Source organism: Strongylocentrotus purpuratus, unplaced genomic scaffold (genome assembly GCF_000002235.5).
Source record: "Strongylocentrotus purpuratus isolate Spur 01 unplaced genomic scaffold, Spur_5.0 spur5_scaffold_10, whole genome shotgun sequence".
NCBI lineage: Eukaryota > Metazoa > Echinodermata > Echinoidea > Camarodonta > Strongylocentrotidae > Strongylocentrotus > Strongylocentrotus purpuratus.
The window spans coordinates 1,076,962-1,092,333 of NW_022145595.1; the positions used below are offsets into that span (position 1 = coordinate 1,076,962).

At 41.3% G+C, this 15,372-nt stretch overlaps 1 protein-coding gene across 3 annotated transcripts in view; it reads right to left on the reverse strand.

The window, feature by feature from the left end:
* Nucleotides 1-374: 374 nt before the first annotated feature.
* Nucleotides 375-15,372, reverse strand: part of BMP1 (bone morphogenetic protein 1) — a 42,723-nt gene continuing 27,725 nt past the window's right edge. The window contains exons 8-20 of one of the 3 annotated variants that reach the window (XR_004062984.1): nucleotides 14,300-14,518; nucleotides 13,817-13,933; nucleotides 13,151-13,296; nucleotides 12,424-12,619; nucleotides 11,676-11,801; nucleotides 9,092-9,252; nucleotides 8,458-8,638; nucleotides 7,774-7,899; nucleotides 5,137-5,264; nucleotides 4,372-4,599; nucleotides 3,406-3,491; nucleotides 2,697-2,861; nucleotides 375-2,054 (exon numbers count right to left, since the gene is read on the reverse strand). Coding sequence is in view for 2 of the 3 variants with exons in the window: in XM_030979021.1 (XP_030834881.1) it covers nucleotides 1,896-2,054; nucleotides 2,697-2,861; nucleotides 3,406-3,491; nucleotides 4,386-4,599; nucleotides 5,137-5,264; nucleotides 7,774-7,899; nucleotides 8,458-8,638; nucleotides 9,092-9,252; nucleotides 11,676-11,801; nucleotides 12,424-12,619; nucleotides 13,151-13,296; nucleotides 13,817-13,933; nucleotides 14,300-14,518 (2,024 nt within the window). In the remaining variant the exon portion in view is untranslated. 3 annotated transcript variants of the gene reach the window in all.

Below are 15,372 nucleotides of genomic sequence, written 5' to 3' on the forward strand. Positions count from 1 at the left end.
GGAATAGGAGAGCGTGGGGGAGTAGAGAGGGTAAGAGATAGGGTGGAGGGGGTAATAGGGAATAGGAGAGCATGAGACGCAAGATGAGCTTGAAAGAAGGGAAAATGAGAGCGAGAAAGATTAGAGAAGGAAGAGAAGGAGAAAGAAACAAAGAGAGAGACATGAAGACGGGGTAAAAGAGAGAGAGAGACATGGGGAATGGGAGGAGAGAAAGAAAGAGGGGAGGGATAGAGAGAGAGGAGGGACACGGAAGATAGAGAGGTGGGGGGGTTGAGCTCGGGGATAATGTGTGAGTTTGATTGTAGAAAATGAGTTTAGGTAAAACAAACAGTTCGGTATACTATCAACAAACAAAAGACAAATTACAAGGGAGATAATGTTGTGTTAGATTTATTTTTAAAAGAAAAAAAAAAGATTCAAGAGAGAATGGTTTTACTGGAAGGATACATTTAAAATTTGGCCATAAGCTGTACAAATAAGAATATCCAATTCATGATGAAACTGCGTCGAAAAGAATGTACAGGGTATAAAGTCATGGCAGTTCGCCTCCTATTTATATGACGATCTTTAGACCACAATATGCGGTCAGATTCATACTCCCAAGTATTTGTTTTCTCATTAAATAGCACACTCGGTTGGTGATGGCAACAATGATTGTCCAGCTTGTCTATACAATTATTAAAACCCTACAAAATAATCAAATGTACATTGTATTTACAGTTCATTTTACATGACAGAAAAGAGTGATCAATTCATCAGGAACATAAATGTCATAATTATAGCGGAGGCAAGCAAGAGTCCGCCGTCGCTAAGTTTCAATTCGATATAAAGAGGTATGTTTTAACCCTCTTATATCGCAATCTAAAATTACCCTTTTACATGGTCTCTCTTCCTATCAACATTTGGTTCTCAAAGGGTTAATTTCAATGAACAATGTGTTCCATTAGTAGCTTTCCTGACTTTGCATAGATATGTAAACATGGAAATTATAATTACAAACCTCCGTCCAAACATCTCCCCTTTTCTCCTGTTATCAATGTTTCTTCCTTACGTTCTTATTGTAACCATCATTAAGTTTCTTTGGTTGACGAGGAATATACAACATTTATGGCATTTCCGAAATCTCTCATAAGATATTGAAATTGTATGAACAAATTGTATACTACAACATCAGCATAACGACTTTTAGCGCTCAAAAAGCTGGTTTTGTCTTTCAGCTAATATGTAATTCTTAGTCGATTTTTATCCGCTGTCGCCCTTTTCCAAATATTGATGATCTTTTTGGAGGGGGGCTTGCTGAAAAAAATTGCAGCATCTATCGGCAAACTGAGAGATCGAACAGATATTACCTTATTATTTCGTTAGCTATTAAGCACATGTACATAGCACAAGCATGGAAACTCAGAAGTACTTTAATGTTACTAATTGCGCAAAACATAAGCAAGTCTACATCTAAATCTAAGCATGGACATGCAATCAAATTATTTCGTTTTATCGTCGCATTTTGCTGAACACAACTCTAAAATATAAGTTCTCTAAAAAAAAAATAATCAGGGTTCCATAATTCCTTAAATCAAAACACACTTCTTGTCGCATTGTGCAGTGAGCATTTTTAAAAGTCATTACCGGTAGTCACTTTAGAATAATCCCTGAAAGAATATGGTGAGGTGCTCTCTTAAAAGGTTAAAGGTCACTGTCTACAAGCTGAATTTGAATGTGACTCCAATCCATACATTCAATTTGCCCTTCAGAAAATATGAAGGAATCTTCTGGTTTTAAGTGTCAGTCATTTGACAATATCTCATATTACGAGTGCACTCTATATCTCACACATGCTGGTTAGCAGAGGTAAACAGCTCCAGATTCAAGTTTTCTTTATCTCTCGGGTTCTATTCTCAGTTATAATATATCTCTTCCTCTTCTTCGCCTGCACCCTCTAGTAATTCTCCATCAGTTAGCTTGAATATTGCGAGGAAGCCCTTCTTATTAATAGTATCATCAGATGAGAAAGTAATCATCAAAGAATCACCGGATGAAACTATATCGTCGGGGGCCTGTTTCAATCAACAAAAGGAAGATACGAAAAGAGATTTTAATTTTAAACATAGATGAAGGATTAGGATGAGTTGTTAGTACCTGATTTCCCTTTTAAATTCTAAATGAAATTTGTTTAGCTGAACTACGTAAAAAAGTACAAAAATCAAGAGCATGCTGATTATCGTTTTGATAAAAGAAACAATGGTTTTCGTTTCCTTTGCATTGTATCTTTATTTGGTACGGCGACGAAAGTAGCCGTAGACACACACACAAAAATACAAATTAGTTCTTGCTCAAGAATGATTGAATACAAAATTTCTTTGGAAAAAGCGAACAAAATACAACATATATATTTTTAAATAAGGAAGGCGGAAAGGGAAGCAGACGGAAACAACAAACGGAGAATTTCGTTTACTTTGTCCAACCTAATTGGAGCTTAAAAGACGAAGAGGATATTGAATGGAAATACGTAAAAATACGAGAAAATAACTTTAAAAGACCGGGAACATTATAAAGGGAGTAACAACAAATTCATCAGAAATAATAAGAACAGATAATTAAGAGTAAAATTATATACGAACGCGCCTTGAGCACTCCACAGAGTGGATTTGGCGCGATATAAGTCACATTATTATTATCATTATTAAAAGGCAACTTACTCGATGACCGCAAAACTTTCCAAAAGATTCTGCCGCATGGTTGTCGCCATCAAGGATCATCACCTGGTCGTAGTTGCATTCGGTCTCGTGTTCGATGTCGAATGATCGGAACCAGAGATGGATGAAATGGTCATCGGGTGAGACGATAGTCCATTCGCACGACTCCTGTGTCAATGGATGAACAGGTTCATGTTTGAAACGTTAAGGGGGAAACCGTACGTCACGAAGGAGTTTTATGCCTGCTAAAAGCTATGCAACGAAATTAATTTTGGATTCAATTTCACTCAAAAGATTAAACAAACAAAAATGCATGAAATACAAATCAAGAGCGAAGTTATAACATTTGTACATGATTAATATATATGTCCAATCTCGAATCAAACATGTTTAAAGAGATTGTTTAGTTTAAAGTTTAAGAAAGAAGAAGAGAAGCACAATATATCGGCTCAATCTGTGGGTCACTTTGTCGCGTGCAATGTACGTTCCCCTCAAAAACCTACGTTACCTTTGGAAACCTTCCTTACTACATTTAATCGTCAATAAATCGTCACCCATTTCCGACAAACTTAACTGACAGATTCTAATGTAACTAATATACAAGCAACGAACTGAATAAGGCCACAGAGATCGCGTCTAACTGCCCGAGAATCGACTTAAAGAAAGTAACTCTTGATTATTTTGTCTAAGATTCTTTGACTGACTGACGTACCTGATTCTCATAGTTCTGGTCTCCGTAATCGGCATGTGAGTAGAGTCGCTGGGCTGAGAGTTCCGCCTCGAGCCGGCCACCGCATTCTGTTGAAACGAAGATGGGACAAAATTAACTGGCATGGATTTAACATGAACGGTATTATGGATGTAAGTATGGAGTCGCTGAGCGGCCAGTCGGTCGGCGAGTGACCTCCCAGTGACCTGCGACCAGTCGGTCATCTGAGAAGAAGAAAGGAAGGGGATGACGTTTTATTCCCATGGATTGGTTGATTTAGAAATGCAATACTTAAGTGTACTACAGGCTTAAGAGGGTACCCAGTAGGAGGCGAAACTCATCGTGTTTAATATGATATTTCGACTAATGAAATCACACACGCCGCCAAATGAAGACCAATCCGTTGATCCGACAAAGCAAGTGCTTCGGGCTTCAGTTTTCAAAGATACAAGATTGGAACTTGGGTTGTGATTTTGGCTAGGTATAAGGCTAGAATTAGGGAGTGGTTTTTAGAGGTATAACCAGAGTAAAAGTTACCGTGAAGCGTCAGCACTGACTGCCGAGCAATATGCGTGCTATTCCAGAATCTGGCCTATTTTATTTTGATCTCCACCAATAAACGCTACCTCTCTCTACTTACTTGCTACCCGCCGAAGATGGCGTGATCATTAAATTAGGACGCCAGGCTGGGCTGGTGAGCATAATTATGAGTTTGTTGACAACGCCATCTTCGACGGCTTGAATCAAGTGTGTAGGTAAATAATAAAGGACCGTGCAGATTCTGGACTATATACGTGCACGCGTAATAAAGCATAAAGCGACGCCAAAAATTGGGTAGTACGCCCGCATGCTGTGCTACATGCCCACGGCAAATTACGCTTTCAAGCCGGCACACCTGTACGCCTATAAATACGCAAGCATATGGGTACACGCCTGTACGCAAATTGTTGAAACAATGCCCTCCAATACCTGGCGTAACTTACGCGTAGAATGAGTGGCTGAGAAACCACTCCTCGAAACGGAGGCGTCGGAGTAGAAACGTATGAACATGTGGTTGCTGCTCGATACGACTGCGTCCGGGATGGTAGCCCCGCAGTACCGGCCTAGGACCTGACCCTCGTCGCTATCGCCGTCAAAGACTTGGACACGGTCGTAGGTGCACTCCTGGTGCTGCTCCAAGTCAAAATCATCGAACGACTTTGGGAGAAAAGACAGGGTGAGTTTTAAATGAATTTTCATCAATTTCTTTATTCAAGGTTAGATAAAGGGTTTCGGAGACGCTTCGTAAAAACGTAAGAATAGAAACGCACATTTTTGGACGCTTTGAGTGCCATCAGTAGTTCAGGTATCATCAAAAATATTATTTGATTTGATTTGATTTGATTTGATTTATTGGTTTCTGCATCTTTTTTCTTTTTTTCATCCTACATTTTCATGAACATAATATGGTTTTATACAATATTTTAAGTGTAAATAATTTTATACAGATAATAAATGAAATTAAACAAATATATTGAATGCACAATTAACATACATTAGATGCAGGAGGGCTGCAGAAAGTGTTTAGGTAAAATGAAGAAGAAAAAAATTGTCATTTGACTTAATTCTTCTTATATCTCCCTTCATTTCCAATCTTTTATATATATATTTGTTCAATGCCATGAACAGAATGTGGGCCTACATATTCTGTTTCTAACACAATTTATCTTCATTTGGGCGAGGGTCCGAGCTTACCAACACAATCTTATGTCCAGGGTTTGCAGAGATATGCCAGGTACACTCTTTACGCTTCGGGTAGTTGTCGGGATAGTTGGGACTTGTGATGATTCCCGTGGTCGACTGTATCTCTCTCCTACAACCAGCTGGCAAAGAAAAATTCGGAGCAAAAAACGCACAAGTCAATTAATTATGAGCAGTTCTCATCCCATTTTAGAGGTTCGATTGATCCGAATTAGTCTACAATTCTGTGCTATTCTTATAATTGCACAGAGCCTATCCGCGAAATTATCGGCAACGATTCCTTATCGTCACATCGGCTAATAGCATATCAAACAATCCAATATCTCATAATTCAAACGTTAGTTTTCATGGTCACCAGCTGACACCATACACCCCTCTAACACGACATCACCCCAAGAGCCAACACCGTATTGTCGAACCGATCAAGACCTTTATCACCGGCTGTGTGACCACCTTGTCACTCTCTCGGCGGCTGATCAATCGCCTACTTTATTACTGATCTTTCCGAAGCTAATACTTATGTTACCAGCTAGCACCATATCACTCCTCGGCTAACACATTATCATCTCATCAGCTACCACATTACAGCACCAGAGCTCAACAGCATTATAATGTTACGGCAGACGAAGTAGCAAATCAGCTGTTGAAAAATGGAAAGGCCCCCAAGACGACTAATTCACACAGGCACAAACTACCTGGAGTTGACCAGAACATGTCTCTTTTCACAAGACCTATTTCTAAAGAAGAACTTCAGAAAGGTATCTCCACGCTACACGTCAACAAGGCGGCAGGCATCGATGACATCAGATCGGAGCAGATCAAACACATGGGTTCTGTAGCACAGAAATGGCTGCTAGGTATGTTTAACAACTGCATCGAGAACACCTGTGTCCCAAAACAGTGGCTCCGAACCAAAGTCGTCGCTATCCTCAAGCCTGGAAAGGACTCGAACGAAGCCAAGAACTTTCGACCGATCTCGCTCCTGTGCCAAACATACAAGCTGCTTGAACGCCTTATTCTCAACAGAATTGGGCCTCACGTTGACAGCCAACTAAACTGTGAGCAGGCAGGTTTCCGACCAGAAAAATCCACCACGGGACAACTTCTCAACCTGACCCAACACATCGAAGACGGTTTTCAGAACAACCTCATCACAGGTGCAGTATTTGTGGATTTATCTGCGGCTTATGACACTGTCAATCACCAAAGGCTACAGACAAAACTTCATGACATCACAAATGACCTCAAACTAACCAGATTCATTCAGAAGATGATGCAGAACAGACGCTTCTTTGTCGAACTTGATGGGCAGAAGAGCAGATGGCGGAAACAGAAAAACGGTCTCCCCCAGGGTGGCGTCCTGGCGCCAACACTCTACAACATCTACACTGCTGACATCCCTTCAACAGAGAACACTCGAAACTTCATCTATGCAGATGACACCTGCATCACAGCATAGTACCTTCGAAGCTGTTGAACTTCATCTCAACACAGCGCTCGCAAGCCTTTCGGAGTACTACAGAGCAAACTACCTACGGGCAAACCCATCCAAGACTCAGGTGTGTGTTTTCCACTTGAAGAACAAGGAGGCAAAGAGAGAACTGAAGCTAAAGTGGAACAATGTGCAGCTTAACCACTACGAGCATCCAGTGTATTTAGGTGTAAAACTCGATCGCACTTTATCCTTCAAGAAACATATCGAGAAGACAATAGGAAAAGTAGAATCTCGAAATGCCATCATCGGGAAGCTAATATCTTCACACTATGGCGCTGACCCCAAAACTGTACAAAGTGCAGCTGTTGCTCTATGCATGTCATCCGCAGAATATGCTTGCCCAGTTTGGAGCAGATCAGCCCATGTGAAGAAGCTTGACACCACACTCAATAACACATATCGAAAGATAACAGGCTGTCTGAAACCAACAAAAGTTGAGGAGATATATCACCTCGCTGGCATTGGATCTCCTAACCAAAGGCGCACTAACACCTGCCTAAAGGTACGGATGAAGCAGGCGACAGATGACAGACACATACTACACGGTTACTTACAACCCCACAAACGACTTATATCCCGACACAGCTTCCTCGATTCTGTCCCACCACCTGAACAGAATCCTCCACCATCAGTCAAGCCCGTACTCATCAAAGGTCTTAACCTGAAGTGGCCGGAGTGGCAATGCCTAAATCGAATGCGGACGAGAATTTGGACGGTGTAAGGTCAATATGGCAAGATGGGGCTATGCCCATGAAGGAGATACTCTCTGCGACTGCGGAGAGACTCAGACGATGGACCACCTCTTGCAGTGCGGCGGAACGGATTGCACAGATGAAGACCTGTCCCTTGTTAATGAAACGGCCATTGCAGCAATCGAGCGATGGAAGAACTTAATTTAATTTAATTTACTTTTATTAAGGAATTTTACATAACTATCTTGATTCCAAGGAGACACGAACGAACGAGCTACCACATTATCATTACATCGGCTGACCCCTCCCCCTTATTATCTCTTCCACAAACACCTTTATCATTCTAAGGTTACAACTAACAACTCCAAGAGCTAATACTAACACCTTAGCCTTATAATCATTTCGGCTAAAACCTTATCGCTACATAGCTAACACTTTACTTACACTCTTTGCATCCGTGTAGGTTCTCATGCACTGTAAACCCATTGCGACATGAACACGTGTAGCTCCCCAGTGTATTGGTGCAGATGTGCTGACATCCACCATTGCCTTCTTCGCACTCATCCACATCTAACAAAGAATAATTTGTTTAACAAAAAGTTAAGAAGATTCATTGATTTATTCAAACTAATATTAAATCAGATAATAAAACCCTGTTACCAATGTCAAGAAGACCGATTTGATCATTAGTTGAATGTCGATTAATATTCCTGGAAAATATGTTGACGTTGAAATCATGAAAGAGAATAAAATGGTACCTTTTTAAAAGAAAAATGTTGTTCAGTAAGATGGCTTTGAACTTGATTTCAAGAACAACAGAAAGAAATCAGGAGCCACTCGAAAAAACGGCAGATTTGATGAAACGTAACTAATATTTCAATCAAAAGACAAAAATACAACAATCCCGATTGATTCAAGTTGCGTTTAATCGCAACTATTCACAGACGGCTCTAGAACCCAAAAAAATATGTATTCCTTCAAGCGCTATGCATTTTTACCAACTAACCTTCATACCGTTCTATTCCGATGATAATTCATTTAGTATTATCTTCAAACACAAAGGAATATACATTAAAATACATACTAGAGTTTTACTTTAATGTAATATACTAATATTTCATGAATTACCAGCGAAGAAGTTTGCGAAGAAACCTTCTTTGGCGACCGTGTTGTCGGATCGGAAGTCGATACGGAGATTGTTGAATCGGGATGTGATCGTCTCGGGAATCTCATTGCCGCAGAACTTGCCGTGGAGGGTGCCTTCCTCATTCAGACCGCTACGGACATCAACGTAGTCGTACTTGCACACCTGAAATTGCAATGATTCATTAATCTAGGCGAGTCCTCACTTTTAGGTGCTCCATATTATATGCCTTGGTGACAACTGACTGGAAATTTATTTCGTTGAAGATATTGTTGGGATTGATATTCGGTTTTATCTTAAGGTTACATTTATGGTTAGACAATATGTCTGGATCAGAGTTAACTGTAGGATATTGACCGCATGTAATGCACTTACGATGTACGCACGATGTACGTACGATGTACGTACGATATGTGCGATGTTATACGATATACCACGTGCTTTGAGTGATTGCTAAAACCTTGTAACCTCCAATAACTTGTACATCTTTTCCCCGATGTGCTACAAATAAAAGATGGGTTCACCGAGAATATAGTACGAACGTCATTTCAAAAATAAATGTACGGTATAAAGACAAAGGTCAGTAAAATGAATATATAAACTGGTGATATATCTGACCTCGTTACCCTCGAGGTCAAAGGTGATAAACTGGAGTGAGATCCTGTAGTTAGATGGTGCGACGATCTGCCAGACACAGTTCTTGTCCCTCGGATAGGGCTCGGGATAAGAAGGGCTGGAGATATTCCCTCGTAGACCAGTGAATAAACCTCCGCAGGCAACTATGTGGAAGAATAACAATTCGCAATGTAAGACTTATGCCCGTTGCACACAAGGCATTATTTCGATCGCGCTACCACCAGTGCTAATCAAACATGTGGAGGCAGCTAACCCATACAACGCGATGTTTGCACTGTTCAATTTGCATACTCTTTATTCCTGCGCTCTCATTCTGACATGGCGCATCAGACAGTGTTCCATTAGTTGCCTCAGGCCTACGTTTAATAGGAAAATAACGCCTCGTGTGCAACGGGAATTAATCCAAAAAAAATTCAAGGCGATAGCTGGCAGCTCAGAAGCGATGGTACTCGTAAAATCACCCTTCTGTAAATTGTACATTGAACCACCATAATTCAGTTAAGGTTCAAGTGGTCCACAGCACTAAAACGGAGAAAGTGTTGGCAGCAAATTGAACTGCCATCTCACTTAAGTTATGGTCACAACTCCCAAAAGTAGCCTGCTCGGCGGCCGGGTGGCGAGTTTTTAGCCAATTTCGCCCGGGCTCCGAGTGGCGGCCGCCCGGGTACCGCTTGTTTTAGGGCATCGCTCGGTCCTTGCTGAAGTTTTAGCGCGGACTTAAAATTCACTCGCCACCCAAAATACGCTCGGTGCCCGGTCGGCGACCGCCTGGGCACCGTCCTAATCGAGCGTTCGCCGTCGAGCGATTTCGGTCAAAAATCGAAGCCGCTGGGTCAAGGGCTGTCAAGCGGTCGCTGCCCGGGCGCGTATTTTTTATTTACACGGCAGCGAGGGGAAAAGCTCGATTAATTCCAATGAAACCGCTCGCGGAGAGTCTAGTCTGTAGTGCGTGTACAGATGATGATGTACTGTGTGTGTTGGTACGTTACCGAGGGCATGTATATGTTCACGCTCTCTGTGCCAGGATGTCGCATAAATATCATACTGCCGTCTCTGTTTATTGCATAAGACATCTATTTTTTGGTTTTCTTGTTTTCCTTTTGATGTCTTCCTTCGGTTCTTTCTCTAGATCTATATGTTAAGTACAATTCTCTTTTAAATACACTGCACTGCACTGCTAGGTACTCGTATTCCGATTCGGTCTAGTTTAGACTCTTCGCGAGCGGTTTCATTGGAATTAATCGAGAAATTCCCCTCGCTGCCGTGTAAATAAAAAATACGCTGCCCGGGCTTCGCTGGGAGATCAGTCGTTCACTGGGCGGCGAGTTTAAAATAGGTCGACAGCCTTTGACCTCGCAGCTTAGATATTTGATCTATATCGCTCGACGGCGAACGCTTGATTAGGTAGGTGCTCGGGCACCGACCGCCCGGGCACCGAGCGTAGTTTGGTGCCCCGCCGATCATCGGCCGGCCTCCGGGCAATTTTTTTTAAATCAGCCGGTGGGAGAAACCTCGGGAATCGGTGAGTCGTCAGTCGGTCACTGCCGGGTCTCCGCCCGGAGAAGTTCTCCGATTTCAACCAGTTTTGACCTCAAATCGACCAGCGATCGACGGAAAATCGACAGGGCACCGCCCATGTATCGATGGGGTTCTACAGCCTGCTCGACTTCTCCAAAAATCGTTGGGCGATGCCTAAATTCCAGCGGCGACCGAGCAGGCTACAAATCGGTCGGTCGCCGCTCTGAATTGTGACCATAGCTTTACTCACCACCACCGGCACTTTAACGCCGTCGCCTCCTTCTCTGGCATGCATACTATACTTTCCTCCCGCTATGCTATAGCTCGCTATAGCAGTACCACACATGGAAACATATACAAATCTATTGCGATTTGGGAATTAGGGAAGTATGTGATGCCGAATATAATTGTACAATGCTTAGAAAGTCGGATTTTCATGCTTTTAGCAAAACAAAAAACAAACGTAACACAAACGAATAAGCAAACACAATGGTTAAGAACAGTAAACATGTGAATGAATTTTGCAACATGGATTGTACCTACACAAATACATTCATCACATCACACTCACTATCCATCCATCAAATGAGAAATAATTCCATTCCAACAATCCAGGACATTCAGGTACATCCAGAGACAGACGCACAGATGCAGTCTATTTGCACAGATGTATAGTTTCAAGGTTGCAAGGTCCTAGCGCAAGATTTAAGAATTGTCCGATGATCAGTGGTGATGGAACACGAGGCGTCAAACACTATGCCAATTAATTCCTTCAATTCAAAGGATAACACAGACAGGCTAACAATGGAACATGTTTTTTGGTTCACAACACCCGATTATTTGTTTGGCTTGGCTTAATGACTTAAGAGGCCAGGGTTTCGTCAACACCGTTTTTTTTTCTCGGATAAATCCGAAGCTTGTGCTAGGTTCTTGTTCCCTCTTATCAAGAAAACAACTCTGTGTAAATAGGACGCATCTGTACCCAGATGTGAATGGGTGTGTCTTTAAATGTACATATTGCATTTCATTTGATTTCGGATTGGCCCACCTTCACATCTACGACCGTCGGAGCTAAGCTCATATCCGGGGCGACAGTCACACCGGTAGCTACCGATAGTATTCACGCAGACATCCATGCATCCACCCTGGTCTGGTTGCGCACATTCATCCTTTTCTGTAAGACAAAATCAATTTCAAAATAATATGTTGTTTAAACTTGTTTAAAGATGAATATTCGATGATAAAAAACAGACGTTTGTTAGTTTGATAGTCATTCAGACGAATGAAGAAAACAAAGAGCCGCGGTCTAGAGCTTAAAAGGTGTGATAGCGAACTAAAATCGGCTGACTTCAGATGACAACGTTATTCCAGCAGCTGATTTTTCGAGCCATCATGTGACTAGCCACATCATGGAAGCACCCGGGAAAAATAAGAACTATCTCACTTTGACGTCTCAGATGAAACTAGCAAAGTCTTTGTTCATCTTGGATCCTGTTATGTCCTTGACTACTTCATGAACAAGAATCTATTACGACCGACAAAATGCTGTTAACATTTATAAAGTTTTAGAGGGGGTGTAGCATGGCAAATACTGGCTAACGCCATCTACGACTTCTTTTGGACAACTGCACGTAAACGAATGGACTTGATTAATGGTCAGCGCGCGCTAGCATTCGCGTTGTCTGTAGTCGTATTATACCCAATTGGCCCGAGTCAGGCCACAGGAAAAACACGAAGTCTCGTCATGCTACACTCCCTTTAAGTAATAGACTAGCCAAATACGAGATGAGGTTTACCTTTGAAGAAGTCGGCGGAGAACCCGCCTTTGTTGACGGATCCATCAGACACAAATGTGACCATCATCTTATTCCCAGTGGACTTGATGTCATCAGGAATGAAATAGCCACAGTAGCGGCCGATGAGCGGCGAAGTGTCTTCGTGCCCATCACGAACCTCTACGTAGTCATAGATACACGTCTCGTGTCGTTCGATCTACGAAAGTTAAGTTGAAGGATATTTAGTGAGGAGTTGGCGGTGGGGGATTTATCAACATTTTTTCTCAGTCGGTATCAAGTTCAAGGGGGTAACAAACGCTACCTTTACAACAAAATCTAGGAGCCTGTCGTTTACCGGTATCATTTGCATCATAAATGACACGAAATTAAAGACTCGAAATTCATTCAAAGAAAAAAGAAAGGGGGAGACAAAGAGGATAAAAATAGCTAGAATAATAGGCACAAAAACGAGAAGAAAGAGACGTATACAAATCAATGATGGACCAATAGTTTGGAACTATATACAGCACTTCATAATTAGGAATAACGCTTTGACAGAAGGCCTTATCATCATGATCATTACTCAAAGACACTCAATGTTCACTATATAAACCGGACACACCATTTTACGTTTATTCTTTCAACGATGATTCACATGTTACTTTTGGCAGTAGCCTCAAGCTTCGAGAGGATGTTTGCTACATTCTTTGTGATAATGTTTGCCTTGATTAAAACTGATATCGGTTACCTCAAACGACTGGAAGCTGAGTCCGACCGTGTAGTTCGCTGGCATGGTGATGAGCCACACACACTCCTTGCTAGGATGGTAATCATCGGGGTAGTTCGGGCTCTGGAGTGTTCCCGATTCCCGCTCGATGTGACCGCCGCAGATCGCTACATGGTAGAAAAATATGTTCATTGAAACTTATACATAAAAACGACAATAGAACTATACGGACAATGTCTCTACAAGCAGATGGTCTTTCTATACAAATGATCGCTAAAGCAGGTTTGACTTCATTCTTACACGTTAGAGACCGTTATCATTCAGCGCTTGCGAACGACTTAAGTAATATGAAGGGAACAAAATTCTCGTCAAAGGTCATCCTAGAATATTGTGTATGAGGGGAGGGGGTTTCCGAGGAAATTTGCCGACATGAAATTATTTTTTCTGACAGCGACAGAAAAAAGTATTAAAACAATTATTTGCTGACGAAAATAAAAGATTGTCATTAGGGTTGGGGAGGGTGATAGGACAACATTTTGGATCATGAAATTACATTTTTGTAATACAATGCTAAAACTTTCCCATAATCTTACCTAGAATTAAATCTTTATTAATATAAGGGTTATAAACTGCACAATAAATTTGATAATTGTTTGATGACATCCAGTGTAGGAAAATAGAGCTCACCTTCGTAGTTCGCGGCGAAACCTCTGCTGTATCTATGCGCCGAGCTTTTCAATTCAATCCACAACCGGCTATCCGACGAGAGTATCGGATCGGGTAAGGATGCTCCGCAAAACCGACCTGATTGCAGAGAGGAAAAGAGAATGATACAAAATGTCTTTAACAGAACTTCTTCTTATTTTACATGATTGCTACATACTTTGCTAGGGAAGAAACATAAAGAATTATCAGTCAAAGGACGAATTCTTAGATGACTCTCAAGATAAAATGTACTTCATCACAATGACAAATAACTTTTACAAGAAAATATCAACATTTCGGAATATTAAATAGCCTCTATTATTATACGTTTATTAAAACCAGTTATCTTTAGCTTAAAGTAAAAGGGCAATCGTGTCCACATATACGAAACAAAAGGCAATTTCAGATTATTGTAAACCTTTTGCTTTTACGTGAATCACTAATAGCAAAGATAATTAATATTACCAAGGAGTGGAGAATGTCTCCAATGACCGTCTCGGACCTCTAAGTAGTTATACCAGCACCCATCGCTACCGACCAGCTCGAAGCCCGTGAACTGAAGACTGATGGTCTCACCGGGGGTAACGGAGATGCGCCAAACACACGTCTGATCACCGTCATACTGCCCAGGCCACTCGGGCGAACTGAAGTTGCCGGTGGACTCCAGAAGTGTCCGGCCACATGCTAAAGTTTGTTATTTAATTGGGAAATACAACAATTCAAAGTGAAGATGTGATGACATTACAAGTTATTGAGGTATGAAGAGACGAATGTTTCCTTCTCGGCATCCGTCTCAAAGGTTTTGAACCCTTGAAAGTCCAGTAGAGGTGTCGTGGTCGAGTGGATACGTCGCCGGACTGCACAAGGTCCGCGGCACTATCCTTTGGCAAGACATTAATCTACATTTGCCACACTCAACCCAGGTGATGTAAATGGGTACCTGGCAGCTAGGCTGAAGGCATGGTAATAATAATGCGCCTCGGAATAGAATTTCTAATTAGACAGGGCAATATAAATGCCTATTATTATTATTATCAAGATCACATCATTTGAAGTGTAAAGGTATAATATATGTCATCTCTCTAAATGCAAGGGGAATATTACTCTTAATCCAAGAAGGAGTTATACTGTATAATAAATCTTCCACGAGTCGTGGACCCTCAAGTTTCTGATCGTGCTAAAACCACTTCCGATCGGCATAATACGGCCCTCTCATACTTTTCAGAAAAAGTTCATATGGAACAAAATCGGGGGTATATGCTTCATATGATTGGATAGGATGAAGAGCACAACGATGAAGATACATTAATGACGATGATAAGAACATAATGACAAATCTAAGAAGAATCACAATTGAGAATGATGAGAAAAAATACAGTTAACAGCTGAATTATTCATACCTTTGTAAATGTGATGTTTTTGTATTTTTACGTAACTCAAGAATTAAAGTGGACTGGTTGACTTAAGGTCTTTGTTGAAAGCTTTCAGATGTTAGGTTTAATATGTCACATTCTCAAGAAACATAAATCGGGCAAATC